This window comes from Schistocerca nitens, chromosome 8, assembly GCF_023898315.1.
Source record: "Schistocerca nitens isolate TAMUIC-IGC-003100 chromosome 8, iqSchNite1.1, whole genome shotgun sequence".
Taxonomy (NCBI): Eukaryota; Metazoa; Arthropoda; class Insecta; order Orthoptera; family Acrididae; genus Schistocerca; species Schistocerca nitens.
Window position 1 is genome coordinate 94,947,419 of NC_064621.1, and position 20,430 is coordinate 94,967,848.

At 40.7% G+C, this 20,430-nt stretch overlaps 1 protein-coding gene across 1 annotated transcript in view; it reads left to right on the top strand.

Moving 5' to 3' along the window:
* LOC126198843 (protein roadkill-like) overlaps positions 1-19,103 on the top strand; it is a 92,422-nt gene extending 73,319 nt beyond the window's left edge. The window contains exon 2 of the mRNA XM_049935428.1: positions 18,664-19,103. Within this exon, the coding sequence (XP_049791385.1) occupies positions 18,675-19,034 (360 nt within the window). The 5' untranslated portion in view covers positions 18,664-18,674 and the 3' untranslated portion in view covers positions 19,035-19,103. The remainder of the gene's footprint in view (positions 1-18,663) is intronic.
* Positions 19,104-20,430: the final 1,327 nt, after the last annotated feature.

Consider the following 20,430-nt stretch of genomic DNA (forward strand, 5'->3'; position numbering starts at 1 on the left):
AGGCCTACAACTCAGCTTGGTACCATGACATCTTAATTACACTCCATGAGTGAGTGGGGTCTTCGGGGTGCCCTCCCAGTCTTTATTCAACAGTTCCTGTCTGATCAGACATTCAGAGTCCACAATGGCGCTGTTCTGAGCTATCTTGGATCTAGAAGAATAGCGTTCCATAGGGCTCCGTACAAAGTGTCCTTTCTGTCATTGCTACTAATGGATTTGGGGTCTCTGCAGGATTGGTGGTCATCCCTGCTCTGTATGTGGATGATATCTGTATTTGGGCTAGCTCTGACTCGATGGCCTGTGCAGAACAGCAGCTCCAGGGTGCCATCTGGCATGCTTCCATGTGGACACTCACGCACTGTTCTGTATTCTCTCCCCCTTAAGTCAAGGATGGTGCATTTCTGTCGTTGTATTATAGTCAACTCTGACCCAACACCTGACCATGGCTCCCTCCCCCCTTTCCCATTTCTTGGGTCTGCTGTTTGACAACAAGCTTCCACAGCCATCATCTGAAGATTGACTGTTTTTGCAAATTCAGTGTTCTTCACTTCCTTCACATGCCTCGTGGGGTGCAGATTGTTCGACCCTTCTCCACCTTCACTGGACATTTGTTGTGTTCTATCAGGTCTATGGTTGTCAAGTTTATGGATCGGCTGCCCCTTCCATGCTGCTCCTCCTCTTGTACTCAGTTCACCATCTTAGTATCCGTTTAGCCTCTGGTGTCTTTCACACAAGCCATGTTTATAGTCTTCTGGTTGATGCTGTGATCCCTCCCCTTTAGATTCACCAGTCCCAGTTCTTGGTTTCCTATGCCGTCACTATCTGCTCTTTCCCTGCTCACTCCTCCTGTTCTGTTCTTTTTGGGGTTTTGGAATGTCACCCACATGTTTTCCATCCTTGGGTGGGTTTACTGGTTGGGCCCCATGTCATGTCTCTCTGCTGCAACGTCCAGCTTCCCTCCTTGTCCCCCACATTCTCTTCCAGCCGCCACTCCATTGTTAGTTCCCTGGCCACAGATTAGGATGGATCTCTTCCAGGGACCAAAAGCCTCCATCACTCCAATGGTGTTCTGTTGGCTCTTATGGGAGTTTCATGTTGCCGTTGTCTTTTTACACTCATGGCTCCAAATCCACCAATCATGTGGGATATGCCTACACGTCTTCTGTTGGCACAGAACACCATCTCTTGCCTGATGTGTGGGGGTGTTTACTGTGAAACTGATAGCCATCCCTTGGGCCTTCTGTTTCATAGTCCTCTACAACCCAATTTTTTACATACAGACTCAATAGTGGTCTTGAGGCTATCACTCAGTGTTTTTCCTGCCAACCCTTGGTCGTAGCTATCCACGACCTCCTCGCTAATCTTGGTGACACTGCTTGTTTGGTTGATTTCCTTTCGGTTCCTGGCCATGTAGTTATCCCAGTAAATGAACTTGCTGATCATCTTGCTGTAGGAGCGACCACTTGCTACTGTTTTCCTTGACCCATCCAGGGGTGGATTTGCGGCCTTACATGAAGTTCTTTTTTGCTCAATCGTGAGATGACTCTCAAGAAGCTACCCCTCTATGTATTAAACTTCGCACCATCAAGGAGACTCCCATCATGCGGCATTCTTCCCTATGCCTTTCCCAGAGGGAATTACCATCCTCTGCTATCGTTGTATTAGCCATACTAAGTTGACCTAAGGTTTTTTACTCAGCAATGATAGCCCCCACCCCGTCTTCCCCTCTGTAGTTGTGGGGCTCCACTCACAGTGATTCGTATTTTGCTGGATTACCCCAACCTTGTCACAGGTGTCAGTGGATGACCATTGTGTGGTTATGTCTGTCCTCAGTTTTCTTCGCGAAAGTCGTTTGTACTATCGAGTAGAAGTCCTTGAATTTTCATCTGGAATATGAGTCCCACAGTGTAGATGTTGGTTATGGAGGCCTTGTCCTTACCTCCAAACTATGTTCTTCCACCATTTCCCTATATTTTATCTAATCTGTTATGCTGTTGTCTTCTTTGCCTGGTTTTGTCCCCATTACGTTGTTTTGATGGCATGGTATAGTATGGTATGTATGTCATGATGGGTCAGTGGCAGTGCTGGTGCCTCACCACATGTAGCATGTCTGGGGCACCCCTGCTCTCCCCATTTCCACCCACCCCCTTTCGTTCTTTCCTCTTCCTGCTACCCTGATGTCCCTATTCCCTCTTTGTTGGGATGTTATCCTTTACCCTTGACTGGGTTGTGCTGTTCGTGTTGTTCCTCTCTTGATTCCTGACACCCTAGATCATGGAATTGATGAGCTTGCTGTTTTGTCCCCTTCTCCATATCAAACAACCAATCATTACAGAGGACTCTAATGCACACAGTGCACCATGGGGCTCTTAACATCATTTGTCCCAAGTTTGGATACTTAAGGATTGGACATGCACTACAGATATCATACTGATGAACACGGGTCAAGCTACACATTTTAGTGCTGCTATGGGTTCATCTACCGCCATGGACTTTTCTGTGCCTGCCATTGCAAACAGTACTCAATGGAGAATCAACGACAATCTTCATGGTACCAACCATTACCCTTTCAGAATCCTTCTAACTGATGGAGCAGGTCCTGCAAGAAGCTGCTGAGAGGGTTGTTCAGAATGGCTAATTGGATGATTGCAGAGAGTTTGCTGTTTTTTGAGCATCGTGACAGTGTCCACGACTGGGTGGATCAAATTGTTCACGATTCACCATGCCAGTGATGAATCAGAGTGTCAGTGGAAATAGGAGGGCAGCTATGCACAGTTTGTTGGTGCCCTGCAGGTGCAAATCTTGCAACCTTTCAAATGGTGTGGGCAAAGGTGAGGAGAATAATTCAAAGTAAGCAGAGGTGTCGATAAAAGTTCCTAAACTCCACCACTAGATCTATGTCCACAAGTAAAGTATGCGAAACTACCAGGAGGATCTCAAGGTGCAACTCGTAACCACCAATAGCAGCTCTAAGAAGAGTGCACTGGTCTCTACTAACATCACTGAGAGACACCTCTTACAAAGGCTGAATCATATAAGTCCTTTGTGACCAATTCTAGCGAGAATCGACTTTCTCTCGATATTGGGAGACACCAGAGAAGGCTGATTTGATTTCAGTTCCATCAACATAGAGGAATACAAGCAGCCTGTATTCTGCAAAAGGCCTAAAATAATACCTAGAGGCATATTATTTTGTTGCAGCTCTCACAGTGGGGGTTCTGTTGACATGTGTTTTAGATATGAGTTTTGGAATGTCCTATCTGTTTTAAGCTGGATAATGGTATTCCTCAAGGGAGTGTTTTAAGTATCATGGCATATGCCATTGAAATAATCAGTATTACATCCACAGTTCCATGTCCCATAATGTGTTCAGCGCTTGTGGACGACTTCTCCATCTTCTATGTATCCTCCAACCTAGCAACAGCTGCTCAGCAATTGCAATTGACCATCAGGCGATTGGGGGAATGGTCTTACACCACAGGTTTTAAATTGTCCTTGGAGAAAACTGTTTGTGTTGGTTTTAACTGCTCCTGCTCTCTTTTTTAATTTATCTGGTTTTAAACTGGAGGATACCTTTCTTTGATGTCTCAAGCTATCAAACATACTTGAATGCAGGAGTCATAGGTCTTGAGGAGGCGACAGGACACGTCTGCTCCAACTTTATAAGGTCTTTGCGCGACCCTTGCTTGACTATGGACGCTAGGTTTATGGTTCAACAAGGCCTTCATATCTGAAAATGCTGAATGCGGTTCATCACATTGGTTTTAGGCTGTCAACAGGGACCTATTGCACGAGCCCTGTCACTAGCCTGTGTGCTGAGGCTGGAGAGCCTCCATTGTCTGTTAGACATCTTTTCATGGCACACCAAGCACATAAGGCTTTGTTCATTCCTATATCACCAGCATCCAGTTCTGTTGCGTAGCCGCCACTGGAATGGCTGTTCAGTCACTGGCCACAAGCAGCGAGACCATTTGGGATCTGTGCAAGGGAGAACTTTGAGCAATTACAGGTTGGGGCGTTAAGGTTTAAAACGAGACGTGGAGTAGTGTGTCCACTGGATACTATTGAGGCCCAGATTACTTTTTAAATGATTGCTTACAGGAAGCGTTGTATCCCAGACTATATTTTTACAGTTAAATTGAACAAGATTTTACATCACCACCCAGATTTTTACTGTTACACAGATGGGCCTAAGCAGGGAGATTTTATCCATTGTTCTGTTGTGTTCCCCATCATCATCATCATCATCATCATCATCATCATCATTCTAAGGACAGGGCTTTCAGAGTTGTTTTCAGTTTATTATATGGAATTGTTTGCTAACCTGAGGGCAATGGGGCAGATGAGATGACGCCATGACAAGAAATTCTTCATCTACACAGATTCTCAAAGTGCCCTTCTCGCTCCTGGTCAGATGTACCCAGCAGATCGGATGGTGCAAGGAGTACAGGTCCCTCTCGTTTACAAAGCCAAGACAAGGTAATAATTTTCAGCTGGTTTCCAGGGTACATCAGGATTTGCTTAGAGTAGGATGTTTCCCATCGATACATTGCTTTCTCTTAAGTCCCAAAGAGCCCCCAGTATGACACAGATGCTGGCCACAGGTATCAATATGAGAAATTGTAGACTAGTGTGTTTCATTATGATGACCTGATGGTTGATCTTTATCTCCTACAGGACTTACCTTATGTTTAAATGGTAATGAGACGAGAGTGGTTAATGTTTTACGATTTTATGTGATGTCCAGAATTCTTCCCAAAATATTGGTGTGTGATTTTAATGTGTCACAATGCGTCTCGATCGCTCATTATTTAAAAGTGGCCATCCAGCCAGTCATCTGTCCACATTTTAACAGTGTCGTTACCAGTATTTTATCCTTGATTTTTATCTGTAGTTAATTCATTGTGTTTTATCGGGATTTTGTTACAGACCCTTCCGATACCCACCTTATTGTGGCTGCTGTTCAACTCTTGTGGGAAAATACAAATTGGGTTTCCATTTTATTCTTATTTTTAAACAGATTTTCACCATGCTCGATATCATTAATGCATTCGTGCTGATGACCCATAAATCATTCTTAATCATCATCACAACCACCACGAAATATACCATCATCACTTTGCTTCCCATATGCTTAAAGATCGATTACTATGAATTTCTAAAGAGTTCCTGCAACTGCTTGTGCTATGATTGACTGAAAATAATTATGATACAATATAGTATATGAGTTTTCTGAGCAATATAGGGGAATGTTTTTTCTCTCACAGTACCAGATGCATTTCGAAATACTTGTATTTTATACAAATCATTTTCAGTCTTCAGAAAATCATCTTCAGAAAGCGTTGTCATGTCATTTGGCTGGAGGCAATCCCTAAACACTTCAGTAGTCCACTCTGCAATTCTTAATAGTGGTTGTGAATTCTATTCTGAATGTCAGCACCATGCCTCTAAAAATTGTTTAAGTTGATAGGAACCTCTGATAATATAGAATTAGTTAAAAGTAACGAGTAATGTAATTACTTAAATTTTGTATTATTATTATTATTTCTTTAATTTCTCAGACGTTAAGTCTGGTTAAAAATGGAAAGTGACGCGGACCTTGATCAAGCGTCACTTCCTTTTAACTGTACGGTATATGTTATATTGCATTTAGGAACTTTCAGGTAATTGAACATGTATCAATAATTACAGATTTCTGTAGTTGTATATATAAGTTTCAATGTAGCTGTATTGCATTGATGTACTGGTGGATATTGTGTGGTATGACTCCTGTAGTTGATAGTATAATTGGTATAATGTCAACTTTATCCTGATGCCACATGTCCTTGACTTCCTCAGCCAGTTGGATGTATTTTTCAATTTTTTCTCCTGTTTTCTTTTGTATATTTGTTGTATTGGGTATGGATATTTCGATTAGTTGTGTTAATTTCTTCTTCTTATTGGTGAGTATGATGTCAGGTTTGTTATGTGGTGTTGTTTTATCTGTTATAATGGTTCTGTTCCACTATAATTTGTATTCATCATTCTCCAGTACATTTTGTGGTGCATACTTGTATGTGGGAACGTGTTGTTTTATAAGTTTATGTTGTAAGGCAAGCTGTTGATGTATTATTTTTGCTACATTGTCATGTCTTCTGGGGTATTCTGTATTTGCTAGTATTGTACATCCGCTTGTGATGTGATCTACTGTTTCTATTTGTTGTTTGCAAAGTCTGCATTTATCTGTTGTGGTATTGGGATCTTTAATAATATGCTTACTGTAATATCTGGTGTTTATTGTTTGATCCTGTATTGCAATCATGAATCCTTCCGTCTCACTGTATATATTGCCTTTTCTTAGCCATGTGTTGGATGCGTCTTGATCGATGTGTGGCTGTGTTAGATGATACGGGTGCTTGCCATGTAGTGCCTTCCCCTTCCAATTTACTTTCTTCGTATTTGTTGATGTTATGTGATCTAAAGGGTTGCAGAAGTGGTTATGAAATTGCAGTGGTGTAGCCGATGTATTTATATGAGTGATTGCTTTGTGTATTTTGCTAGTTTCTGCTCGTTCTAGAAAGAATTTTCTTAAATTGTCTACCTGTCCGTAATGTAGGTTTTTTATGTCGATGAATCCCCTGCCTCCTTCCTTTCTGCTTAATGTGAATCTTTCTGTTGCTGAATGTATGTGATGAATTCTATATTTGTGGCATTGTGAATGTGTAAGTGTATTTAGTGCTTCTAGGTCTGTGTTACTCCATTTCACTACTCCAAATGAGTAGGTCAATATTGGTATAGCATAAGTATTTATAGCTTTTGTCTTGTTTCTTGCTGTCAATTCTGTTTTCAGTATTTTTGTTAGTCTTTGTCTATATTTTTTTTAGTTCTTCTTTAATATTTGTATTATCTATTCCTATCTTTTGTCTGTATCCTAGGTATTTATAGGCATCTGTTTTTTCCATCGCTTCTATGGAGTCACTGTGGTTATTCAATATGTAATCTTCTTGTTTAGTGTGTTTTCCCTTGACTATGCTATTTTTCTTACATTTGTCTGTTCCAAAAGCCATATTTATATCATTGCTGAATACTTCTGTTATCTTTAGTAATTGGTTGAGTTGTTGATTGGTTGCTGCCAGTAGTTTTAGATCATCCATGTATAGCAAATGTGTGATTTTGTGTGGGTATGTTCCAGTAATATTATATCCATAATTTGTATTATTTAGCATGTTGGATAGTGGGTTCAGAGCAAGGCAGAACCAGAAAGGACTTAAAGAGTCTCCTTGGTATATTCCACGCTTAATCTGTATTGGCTGTGATGTGATATTATCTGAATTTGTTTGGATATTAAGTGTGGTTTTCCAGTTTTTCATTACTATGTTTAGAAACTGTATCAATTTAGGATCTACTTTGTATATTTCCAATATCTGTAGTAACCATGAGTGGGGTACACTATCAAAAGCTTTTTGGTAATCAATGTATGCATAGTGTAGCGACCTTTGTTTAGTTTTAGCTTGATATGTCACCTCTGCATCTATTATCAGTTGCTCTTTACATCCTCGTGCTCCTTTGCAGCCGCCTTTTTGTTCTTCATTTATAATTTTGTTCTGTGTTGTATGTGTCATTAATTTCTGTGTAATGACTGAAGTTAATATTTTGTATATTGTTGGTAGGCATGTTATGGGGCGATATTTAGCTGGGTTTGATGTGTCTGCTTGATCTTTAGGTTTCAGATAAGTTATTCCATGTGTAAGTGTATCAGGGAATATGTATGGGTCTGCAATGTAACTGTTAAATAATTTAGTTAGATGTGAATTTGTTGAGGTGAACTTCTTTAGCCAGAAATTTGCTATTTTATCATTTCCAGGGGCTTTCCAATTGTGCGTAGAATTAATTGCTTGGGTGACTTCATGTTGCAAAATTATCACTTCAGGCATTTGTGGTATCATCTTGTACGAGTCTGTTTCTGCTTGTATCCACCGTGCATGCCTGTTATGATGTACCGGGTTTGACCATATGTTGCTCCAGAAGTGTTCCATGTCTGTTATGTCTGGTGGATTGTCTATTTTTATGTGTGTGTTATCTATTGTTTGGTAAAATTTCTTTTGGTTTGTGTTGAATATTTGGTTTTGTTTCCTTCTATTTTCACTTTTTTTGTATCTTCTAAGTCGTTTGGCCAATGCTTGTAATTTCTGCTTCTTTTCATCTAATTGCTCTATTGCTTCTTGTTGTGAGATTTTACCTAACCTTTTTCGTTTTTTGTCTGATATTTCATTTCTTATAAATTGTGTTAGCTGTCCGATGTCTCTTCTCAGTTTTTCTATTTTGATCTGTAGCCTGTGTTGCCATGCTGGTTTTGTGGGTTTCTTCTGTGTGTTGGTTGGTTCTGATCTCTGCCTAGTGTGTATATTTAGTGTAGTGAGTGCTCTTACATAAACCAGTAGTTGTAACTCTTCCATAGTTGTTTATTCATTTATTTTGTTGTGTATGATTGTGTTGATAGTTTTTATTGTTGTTTCGACTTGTGGGTTATTTGGTGGTCTATGCAAGAATGGTCTAATGTCTGTATTTGTGTCTTTGTATTCTATATATGTCAGCTGAAATTTTTCTTCTATATCTAACATGTGTGTCACTTCGTGTTCTATTTGTGCTTGTTCTGGTGGCTGTCATAAGATTTCGTTTTCCTCTGATTGTTTAATTGATGCATGTTGTTCTTTGTTTGTTTGCTCTGGGATGTTAGAGTCCATTACTGTATTTTCTTCTTTTTCTTCTTCTTCTTCTTCTAATTGCACATTATTTTGTTCCAGTATTTGTTGTACTTGTTTGATGTTTTCTAATTCTGACTGGGGTATCCTGTTATTTTTTATTATTACACGGATCTGATCAGCTAGTCGCTGTTCTGTTAAAAATTTTAATTCCGGGTATCTGGTAATAAATGTTGTGTATACTTGTGATCTGTATCCAGTTGTATTGGTTCCTAGGTTTGTTGCTTGGTAATAACAGAACATGAGGTGTCGATTAACTTCATCTGACCATCTCATCCTCTGTCTTTGTTTTCCTTCTAGGGTGGTTGCAGGAAGCATATCCTGCAAAACACCTCTATTTGGATTTAAATCATTTTCCAGTTGGCTAGCAGTGTCATTACCATTGTGGGCGGGCATAGGGTTCAAGTGTCGTCCCAGACCATGACTGCGCTTGTCCGAGGCTTCTTTAGTTCTGTCCTGAACCAAGTAATCACTATAAAGGGGGGTTAGCCCTATTAGTGGTTTGTTCTTTTCGTCGCCTTTTACGACTGGCAGAACATACCGGAGGCCTATTCTTTTCCCGGGCCTCCACGGAGATTATTATTATTATTATTATTATTATTATTCAGGAAAAAGATGTATGAATAAATGGAAACACCTAAGAGACAATTTTCGCTGAGAAATTAAAAAATAGAACCTCAAGCCTACTTCTAGTAATGGACAGTGATAAGTGTGTCAGACAATAACAAATTGGGGAGGGAAGGGGGCCGCAGTTGGGGGTATGTATGTGAAACAGCTGTGGCTGCTTGAGAGCATTAAATTATTGACATCAGTTTACAAAACACAAAATAGTCTGTTTACCATCAAATATCGCCTATCTTGATACAATGAATCCAAATGAAGACATGTTTTAGTATCAATAACAATTTAGTGACAATGATGCTCTTCAATGTGATCAGTATGGACGCTACACAGGTCGACAGTGACTTGGTAAAAACTGGGGAACAAAACCCTGTAAGTGAAATGAACTGGCATGTGAAATGAACTACAGGAAGCAGAGCATCTGAACCTAGGTAGGTATGCACACAATGTACTCAGCACGTCTGACCTGGACACCTAACGACTGACACGATGACTCTTCGCAAAGGCTCAAGACTAGGTCCATGGCAGTCAGTCTCTGGGAAGAACAGAGGCATGCTACACTTACTGCCACTCACAAATAAACACTTCGATCAATGGGCCTGCCCATACGACATGATGCATGTGCCCTTGATGGCATGTTTCTGAACCGGTCGACTGTTCTGCCCATGCCAGCTCGTCTGCCTCCATTGGGATGGCTGCCGGTGGTCATAGTAAACATCAACAAAATGTTAGCCTGTTCAGTTTTACCATCACCTCATTTGTATTTGGTTAGTAACACTTTCCTTGATGGCAGAAGCCATAACGGACATACATCATAGGAGACAGACTGATACTGAGAAAAACTTAAAACTACTGGCTGAAGACAAGGAGACGTGAGAGTTTCAGGGCTTTTTAGTCTCTAATGTGTATCAGTGTTGTTTACTGTACATTATGTTGACACTAAAGTTTCTATCTACCAAAAATTAGCCAAATATTTTTAAGTTTAAATTTACGTAGAAAGAAAATTCCTGTAAATGGTAAGAATTTGAAAATCAAAAATAAATTATATTCAAGTATAAAGTTTACTTACATTAGCAGAACTGCTAAATGTTCTTCAGAACTGACGAGATTACATATGACACTATTCAAAGGAGGGTGTAATTTGTCTCGAATGTTTTGCGAATTGACATTTGGAATTTTACATGTTGTAAGTGTAATCGTGAGTACAAATGATGCAAAGTTCTAGTTTTATGGCTCTTCAAGTTGATCAGTTAGAGGGATCACACACTTGCCGCCTGCATCAATGTCTATCAACGAGAAGATTATACGGGGTGGTCCATTGATAGTGACCGGGCCAAATATCTCACGAAATAAGCGTCAAACGAAAAAACTACAAAGAACGAAACTCGTCTAGCTTGAAGGGGGAAACCAGATGGGGTTATGGTTGGCCCGCTAGATGGCGCTGACATAGGTCAAACGGATATCGACTGCGGTTTTTTTTAAATAGGAACCCCATTTTTATTACATATTCGTGTAGTACGTAAAGAAATATGTTTTAGTAGGACAACTTTTTCGCTTTTTGATAGTGCTGTCATAGTCACAAACGTATAAGTACGTGGTATCACGTAACATTCCGCCGGTGCGGGCGGTATTTGCTTCGTGATACGTAACCCGTGTTAAAATGGACCGTTTACCAACTGCGGAAAAGGTCGATATCGTGTTGATGTATGGCTATTGTGATCAAAATGCCCAACGGGCGTGAACTATGTATGTTGCTCGGTATCCTGGACATCATCATCAAAGTGTCCGGACCGTTCGCCGGATAGTTACGTTATTTAAGGAAACAGGAAGCGTTCAGCCACATGTGAAACGTCAACCCGACCTGCAACAAATGATGATGCCCAAGCAGATGTTTTAGCTGCTGTCGTGGCTAATCCGTACATCAGTAGCAGACAAACTGCGCGAGAATCGGGAATCTCAAAAACGTCGGTGTTGTGAATGTTACATCAACATCGATTGCACCCGTACCATATTTCTATGCATCAGGAATTGCATGGCGACGACTTTGAACGTCGTGTTCAGTTCTGCCACTGGGAACAAGAGAAATTACGGGACGATGACAGATTTTTTGCACGCGTTCTATTTAGCGGTGAAGCGTCATTCACCAACAGCGGTAACGTAAACCGGCATAATATGCACTATTGGGCAACGGAAAATCCACGATGGCTGCGACAAGTGGAACATCAGCGACCTTGGCGGGTTAATGTATGGTGTGGCATTATGGGAGGAAGTATAATTGATGCAGTGTATGCTGATTACGTACGTAATGTTCTACCGATGTTACTACAAGATGTTTCACTGCATGACAGAATGGCGATGTACTTCCAACATGATGGATGTCCGACACATAGCTCGCGTGCGGTTGAAGCGGTATTGAATAGCATATTTCATGACAGGTGGATTGGTCGTCGAAGCACCATACCATGGCCCGCACGTTCACCGGATCTGACGTCCCCGGATTTCTTTGTGTGGGGAAAGTTGAAGGATATTTGATATCGTGATCCACCGACAACGCCTGACAACATGCGTCAGCGCATTGTCAATGCATGTGCGAACATTACGGAAGGCGAACTACTCGCTGTTGAGAGGAATGTCGTTACACATATTGCCAAATTCATTGAGGTTGACGGACATCATTTTGAGCATTTATTGCATTAATGAGGTATTTACAGGTAATCACGCTGTAACAGCATGCGTTCTCATAAATGATAAGTTCGCATAGGTAGATGTATCACTTTGGAACAACCGAAATATAATGTTCAAAGATACCTACGTTCTGTATTTTAATTTAAAAAACCTACCTGTTACCAACTGTTCTTCTAAAATTGTGACCTATATGTTTATTACAGCGCCAACTATCACAAAGCGAAAAAGTGGTCCAACTAAAATATTCGTATTTCTTTACGTACGACACGAATAAGTAATAAAAAATGGGGGTTCCTATTTTTAAAAAACGCAGTGGATATGCATTTGACCGATGGCAGCGCCATCTAGCGGGCAAACCATGGCGCTATCTGGTTACCCCCTTCAAGCTAGACAAGTTTCGTTCTTTGCAGTTTTTTTGTTTGACGCTTATTTCGTGAGAGATTTGGCCCGGTCACGATCAATGAACCACCCTGTATAACAGTAATGGTTTCAAAGTACATAAATTTGTGAGCCTTTAATCATATCTTTCACTGCTAGATATAGCAAACTGAGTATATTTCACTTAAGGATAATGAAGACGAGAGAAATCGGAGCTTGTATGGAAGCACAGTGTTCTTGCAGTGCTCTGTTTGAGAGTGGAATGGGAATAACGAGTAGTAGTAGTAGTAGGGCCCTCGACTATACACCATATGATGGCTTGTGGAGTGCATATGTAGGTGCAATTTGAAATGATATGAAGTAAAAACTTGTAATGACACTGAGACAGACATACCGAAAACCACTGATTGGAACACTTCGAGAAAATGACAGAGTTGTTCCAATATTGGGAACAAAGTGGAGTCATTTATACAGAAATACAAAAATATACGACCAGTCAACCGTGCTGATAAGTCAGAAATCGTGCCGTTCATGTCACTGTAATCACTAGCAAAGCAAGTGTTGTGAAATCACATCTGGGAAATGTGGAAGAATTAAATATCCAAGGGAAGAGCTGGGATAAATATAATTCCACATGTTCACTGGCACTTCATCTCAACTACACTGTTCGCATTTCGAGCCTTTCTATCATTTCAACCACCGCATCCAATGAGCTGAGATCTACCCAATGTGATGAAACAGAGTTTCTTCCTGTAAATACATGTGCAGGGTATCATCGTTTGAGGTCTGAAATTAGCAGTACGTTTGTAGTAACGTAGAGAATAGGAATGGAGTAGAACATTAGCTCATCTTGATCCCTCTTCAGTTACTGTCAAGCAAATCCTAGAGAAATGTGCATAACACCGAGAGAATCGTCCCATTTCGGTCACCGACTTGAAATTGTTGTAGCTATGAACCTGAACTACTTGATGTTCAAGGTGCTGGCAAGTATACCAGTTTGGAAGGTAGTGACATAGTTCACAACCCCCCATTTGTTTCTTTGTTCATCAGTCTGTAACATCAATGGGAAGTGCAACTTTATTTTTCAGTTTTGTGTTATTCCAGTGAATTGTGCACACCATCAAACAATGACAATTCAGTCCGTGTACCACAGTCAATCATGCTGGAAAACGGAGTACAGTTAGGTACACAGGAATCTGAATGCAAAAAATTTTAATATGCGTAAACGGTTTAGCTTAGATCAACAGTACTGTAAGACTGTTCGTAGATGCTGCTGCATGGAGGAAAGTATAACTGGCCAATCGTGAGGGATTGTAGAAAACAAAGGACAAATCTTATTATAATGGCTATAGTGTAGAGAGAGAATCTGTACATGGAAATTCAGTACATAAATCACCATTCTACAGCAAAACTGTAACATATTGGTTGCGTCACAGCCAAATTGTATTCCATTACTGCATTATAACACGACTGGGAAGGTGGTCGGTTCAGTCTGGAACCGCGCGACCGCTACGGTCGCAGGTTCGAATCCTGCCTTCAGCATGGATGTGTGTGATGTCCTTAGGTTAGTTAGGTTTAAGTAATTCAAAGTTATAGGGGACTGATGACCTCAGATGTTAAGTCCCATAGTGCTCAGAGGCATTTGAACCATTTGGTAAGGTGGTTACATTGTGATGTTACTGCTCCCGCCTCCCCCCATTTCATGAATTTAAAGGACGTCTACATATTAATGGACATATACATTACTGATAGTTTAAAGAAACAATGATTGTATCAATTAAGAATGTTTATTATTAGAACACCGACAGTAAGATTTATTACTTAAAAATGACACATTCCAGACAATTTTGAAAACGAGTATACACTGTTTACTAATATTCTGTATGCCACCACATTGCAGTGATTGGTTCACACTGAAACTCTTGGCAAACAATGGTACAGTCTATAGTGATATCGAATAAGAACTAGCAATTTTATATAAAGTCGGCTGTCAAGCACATCGTCTGAGATCCACTAAAGTTGTGGATTTCAAGCTCTGTTCTCCACTAGATCCCACGTTAAGTTCTCTCACCTAACAACAATCGCACATTTTTCAAGGCATTGTCGGCAGGTAGCGATTACCTGGGAATTCTATATTGGCAAGCCCATAGATAGGTACAGTACACGCTCAGCAATAAAGCAGACACACAAATTTACAATCGAATGTTACAGATAATTAAAAATATCTTAACATGTTACATACAGAATACTCATATATCCCCAGATCCAGAGAAATAAATTTCGCCCAGAATTTAGGCGACAAAGTTTCAGAGCAAATTTGATCACTTAAGAAGAGCCCTTCATGGCTATGTACAGGAATATAATCTTATTAGGCGCAGACTGAAACTTGACTACAGACAAATGCAGACTGACTAATCGGAGGTCTGTACACTCTTTATAATACCTCGAGCATTCAGGTATCACTGTGCGAGTGTGGTCCGCGAGGAGAAAAGGTTCTACGTTAGCAGCAATCTCATTGGCTGCGTGACATTAATACGCTGATCGGCGGAAGCAGAATTTGGTCCGTCTCTAAGACAGCGCCATCTCATAGTGCGGAGACAGACATGCGCTTTGCCTGCGCTGTTGTGCTTAGCGGGGCGCGCTCTACTGGGAAAGTTGTGTACGCGCTGACTACACGCAACTATGTTCACAACAAGCCCAAATAGACAGACAGAAAAGAAAAGTAATTCATAGTGTTAAACTGACAAGCATTTGGATTACTTATAATCAATAACTGTCATCACATGAAAATAAATCTTTTAAAGTTCAAGTACATTATGTATAATATGGGGGCACAAATATCGGAAGAGAAAAATAGAAGCAAAACATTTGACAGTAGGTGTCTGCAACAAACAGTTGTAATTAACATGTATGTTACGTTACTTAACGCGCAGATTTCAATGCACAGCTGCTGCTTCTGTCCATAAAAATGTACACTTTGTTGTGGCAGCAATGTATTTAAATCAATGAAACGTGCTGTATACTAATGAAGCATCAACTAGTTGCCATTAAATATCTTTCAGAACATACTCAGTTTAGTCCATTATAAATGAAAATCCGTTAAAATTACTCACCGATTTTCTCGTTCATGTTGTTATATTAAGCCTATACCAAATGCTTGTGTTGTGGCTGAATAAGTAATGACAATCAAGAAAACGTACACACAAAATGGATAAATTTCCTACATTAACACTTTCGCTGCGGTTGACTCTTACAAGCGTCACAAGAAGCCACGAGCCAGTGCGGCTGACGCTTGTAAGCGTCCGCGCTCACTGTCGGATTACTCAGTCTAGTTGCAGCGTCGAAGCTAGCATCAAAGCGTGTAAACTTTTGTGTGGTCAGTTATCGAACGTATATTGTTGGTAATGGTGGCTAGTGAACCAACACCTGGACCTTCCAATGAGAAAAGGACAGAAAAAGTGTTAAATTGACAGAGGAATAGTTACTTAGTGTACTAGACGACAGTGATTTTCTGTGTAGTGAGGACGAGGCATACCACGGAGATTGTCGTTTAGAGGCTGCAAAAGAATTGCAGAGTGATGATAGCGTGGAAGCACAGCTTTCGAATCTGTTTCGTGACAGTTCCGAATCTGACGATACGAATCACGACGATTGTGTGGAAATCGAAGACGGAAAAGAGCCCGACCTGTCACACGGAGATAATCCAGGTGAGTCCTGGCATAAAGAACGACATAATATGCAGTATCACCCATTTACGAAGGAAGTAGTTCTCCAAATTCACCCTGCTGGCAATTCTCCTATGGATTTCTTCAGATTATTGGTAAAATACGATTTTTTGCAACTTGTAGGTGACGAACGATAACGCAGTCAACAACTTGCTGAGCGAAAATACAAAAGAGGGATCTAGTATCTGTAAATGGAAACCTCTTAAGTGCAGGCGTCGTCATTAAGTCAGTATAGGGCATGACCTTACAAGGTCTTGACGTCGGCCTGTGACTCAGGTGTCTTAGGAGCGTCGGCTCCGAGCGGTACCTGCTCTTTCAGAGCGTTACCGGCCCGCACTCGCACGTTGCCGGGCCGCACTGGAGAGTTGCGCGCCCGCACCGATGCCGCAGCGGAAGTGTTAAATACGGTAAAGTAAAATAAATAAATAGAAACTACTACTTTCCTTGGGACGTTGATTCCTGCACTTTTCGCAGTCGAAAAGGACTCTTCGTAGTAGCCAGAACAAAATTAATATATTACGAGTATTGTGATCTGATAGCGTGGAATTTCACTTTGCAGAGCATTTCCAAGTGTCAAAGGTAGGTAGAATCGGATACATCCGATTTTTGCTTTAAGGACAGGAATGTGACGAGTCAGGTCCAAAATTCCTGCATACTACAGGCGAACTCGGGAGACGCCATTTAAATTTACTTTGTTTGCAGTTGAATCACATGTTTGGTGCTTTTTGTATAAGTCAAACTACGAAAATATGCTGTTTATAGTACTGGTACATCAACGATCTCTCTGTTCTTGGTATGACTTGTAGTAACACACTGCAATGGTATTGATGGTTAAAAGCTTTATAAATTGTATGCTGTGAAACTACGGAATTTCAAGGCACCAGTCCATAGAAAATTGATGAACAACGCATTGTATTTCGTGAAATTTGTTCAAGGTAAAGATACATAATTGGTAAATCCTTTAGGACCTCTTAAGATCAGAAACATTTAAATAGCATCAATGTATTGTAGAGTAGGGTAGCGGATGTAGGCTGGCTCTGAAATGAAATATCGTCAGTTTCTGTTCTGTTCTGTTCTGCTTTCTGCGAATATTCTGTTTATTGATCTATGTTTCCTGGGGTTTCCTTATTAATTTCATAGAACTTTGTGGAATATTTAATGATATGCACAAAGTTTGTTAGATATTGTTAATGTATCAGTGCACATGGACCAATGAACTGAGAGTTTTTTTTTTTTTTTTTTTTTTTTCTTCACACAGGCTGATTCCCCTGCATTGCAGTACGCTGTGTGACACATAGATAAACATGAGTCATTTTCACCTTGCACGCCAACAGCTGCCACTGGAAAGTGCTGTGCTAGCAAATAACAGTGAGAAGAGAGAAGAGAGATCCGTGTGATGCACCAGCTCGTTTCTGAGTGGCTACCGTCCATGTAGGAAACTACGTTTGGGTGCTCGACATGAAGGAAGATATCCAATGGGAACCTGGCATCGGCATGCTGCGACACATGAAAACAGTTACCCAATCTACTACTCTGCTGATTTGACAGAAGTGTTTATAGTCGAATCCATAGGAATTTCCTGTTCAACTACTACTACTACTACTACTACTACGACGACGACGACACCACCAATGTGATAATACAGGTCGCCAGCTTTGCTCTGAGCTGCATTTATCACTAATCCAAAGTCAACAAGTGAAACGTCTGTAGTTACTTAACTACTCTTGTGTATATTCTGAGATACAGACACTGGACTTGAATGTGTACACTGCCAAAAATTCATACACCCCATTTGTCTCGTAGCAAATTTCGCCATTTGTTTGCCCAAGGGAATATCCTGTTCCTGTGGAAAATGGAGTTTATTTTATTTAGGTGCACTTTATTCAACGAAAACAATCAAGAGGTATCTAGTGAATCCACAATGTGGTAAGATACCTCTGACTATTGTACACTTGCACACTCACTAAGAAGCAATAGATAGCTAGAAATTGGGAAAAGATGTAAACAACATTCCACTCACTGGAACACACTTCACATTCTTTCTGCACTTCCATAATTCAAAAGTAATTTTATTAATGATCATGATGAGGAGCAAGTTCTGTGTGGTGTACCACGTCGTTTCTGCTTTATGTTGAGAGAGACGTCCTGTGTGAGTCTTTTCTTTGAGTCTTGTGGTCTGTTGTGAGCATTCATGGAAGTCATCTAGAGAACACTTCTGAATGTCAAACAGTCTGTCATTCCACACAGTCTTCAAATGCTTACCAATAACTGTAGAACCAATTAAATTTTGATGCACTGGTCACCACGAATAATAGCACTTGCGTTATTCACTATGGGAATGGTGACATGGTGACATGGTGACATGGTGTTCCAAACGTGGTGGATTGTACACCTCAGTTATGCAATTCCTGATGCTTCAACTCTCTCTCTCTTTACCCATAGCGCAGATGTACTACTTTCAACTGCATCTTTGCCATAAGAATACAGAAGTAGTGAAGAACACTGTGTTTCAGGTTCTTCTGGCATGTCATCTCCAGAGACGGAACAGAGGGGGGCAACTGTGTACCTGGGCTCCCTGCTGGACGCAGACCAGGGCATGGTGGAGCTGGTGTCTGGTAACACGCGGCTGGTGGCACACAGGGCTGTCGTGGCGGCCAGGAGCCCCGTCTTAGCCTCAATGCTGGACAACGGCAGTGACCAGCTCACCATCCCGGATGTGGAGGGCCCCGTGCTGGCAATGCTGGTGTCCTACATGTACGCCTTCAGGCTCTCTGGACTGGGCGGAATGGGTCCCCAGTTACTGGCCGCCGCTGACCAGTACAAAGTGGTTGGCCTGAGGGCTGCATGTGAACAGCTCATGGCCGCAGAGAACACAGCTGACTGATATAGTACCATGTGTGAAATAAATAAACTTGGTTTCAAATGTGTTTAATAAATATTTGCACACAAAGAATTCAGATGAAATAAGATGCCATTACCACTCACTTATACCACCAATATGTAGGACATTTAACTAATTGATTTAGGTCCCAACAGAACAGAAGTAACAGCACACTAATGTAACTTAAATTAGCTGACAGTAATCTGAAATACCGAGATCTTTCAATAATTGACGGTCCACAATTTTCTTGTCGGAAGATGTTTATTCTCAAAAGTTAAGGATCGGTGGCAATATCAATCAATATTTCTTTTATATATATATTAATTTTTTTACATATTCTATGACGTTGTGTATTCGCTGTTGTTGTGAGCTCTGGTCCTGTGCTTATAGCCACGTTTTCACTGCACGAATTACACATTCATCTTCTTCAAAGATCGTCCCCACATACAGAATTCTTAAAAGACCCAGATGGGTAACAGTCTGAGGGCACCTGGTCTGGGTTGCAGGGAGGATGAAGCAGTGATGTCCACCCTAATACGTGATGTGTTCTTGAGTTCTGGTAAGTGTTTTCGTGTTTCAGCAAGATTTCTTTTAGATTCTTGTCAAATCCAACATGTCAGAAATGGTTACAGAGTTCGTTCAGTCGTTACCGTACCTGTGAATTAATGGTTGACCCAATTCACAATACATTTTCGGGACTTTGCCAGCAGAGGAGCTTCCTAGAACTTCTTATGTTTAGGTTATTGTGAGCGTTACCACTCAAGTGCCTTTCTGTATCCTGCTCAAAGTGGCGCACCCAGGTTATATCACCTGTGATGATCTATGACAGGAAGGCCGCTTCATCGGTATCAAACAGCCCCATTAGTTCAGATAAAATGACTTTTTTAAAAATTTTGTTGTCTGTTGTGAGGATTCATGGACGTCACCTCTGAATATTCAATAGTTTGTCATTCCACTTCAAATGTTTACCGACAGCTGTAGAACCAACTAATCGAATTGTGATACACTTGTCTCAATGAATAATGGCATCTGCGGGATTCACAATGTTTGGAGTATGGTTGTGGATATGACATTTCAAACGTGGTACATTATGGAAGTCAGTTTCTGCAATTCTTGATGCTTCAACTCTTCTTATCCATAGCCCAAAAATACTCCTATCAACTGCATCACACCATACACACCACAGAAACATTTATTAATGTTTACCCTGGTTTATTTTTCTGCAACTAAGAAATCGATTACAACACTTTGGTTTTAATGGCTCGCTATGCCTCTTCCATATGCTGGAATTGTAATCTCTGCACACATCCAGGAAAAACATAGAATTTAAAAGATCTAAAAGGAAGTTTTCCTATGTATATTAATGGCTGTAAGAAAATTCGCTATTTGTTTACTGAAC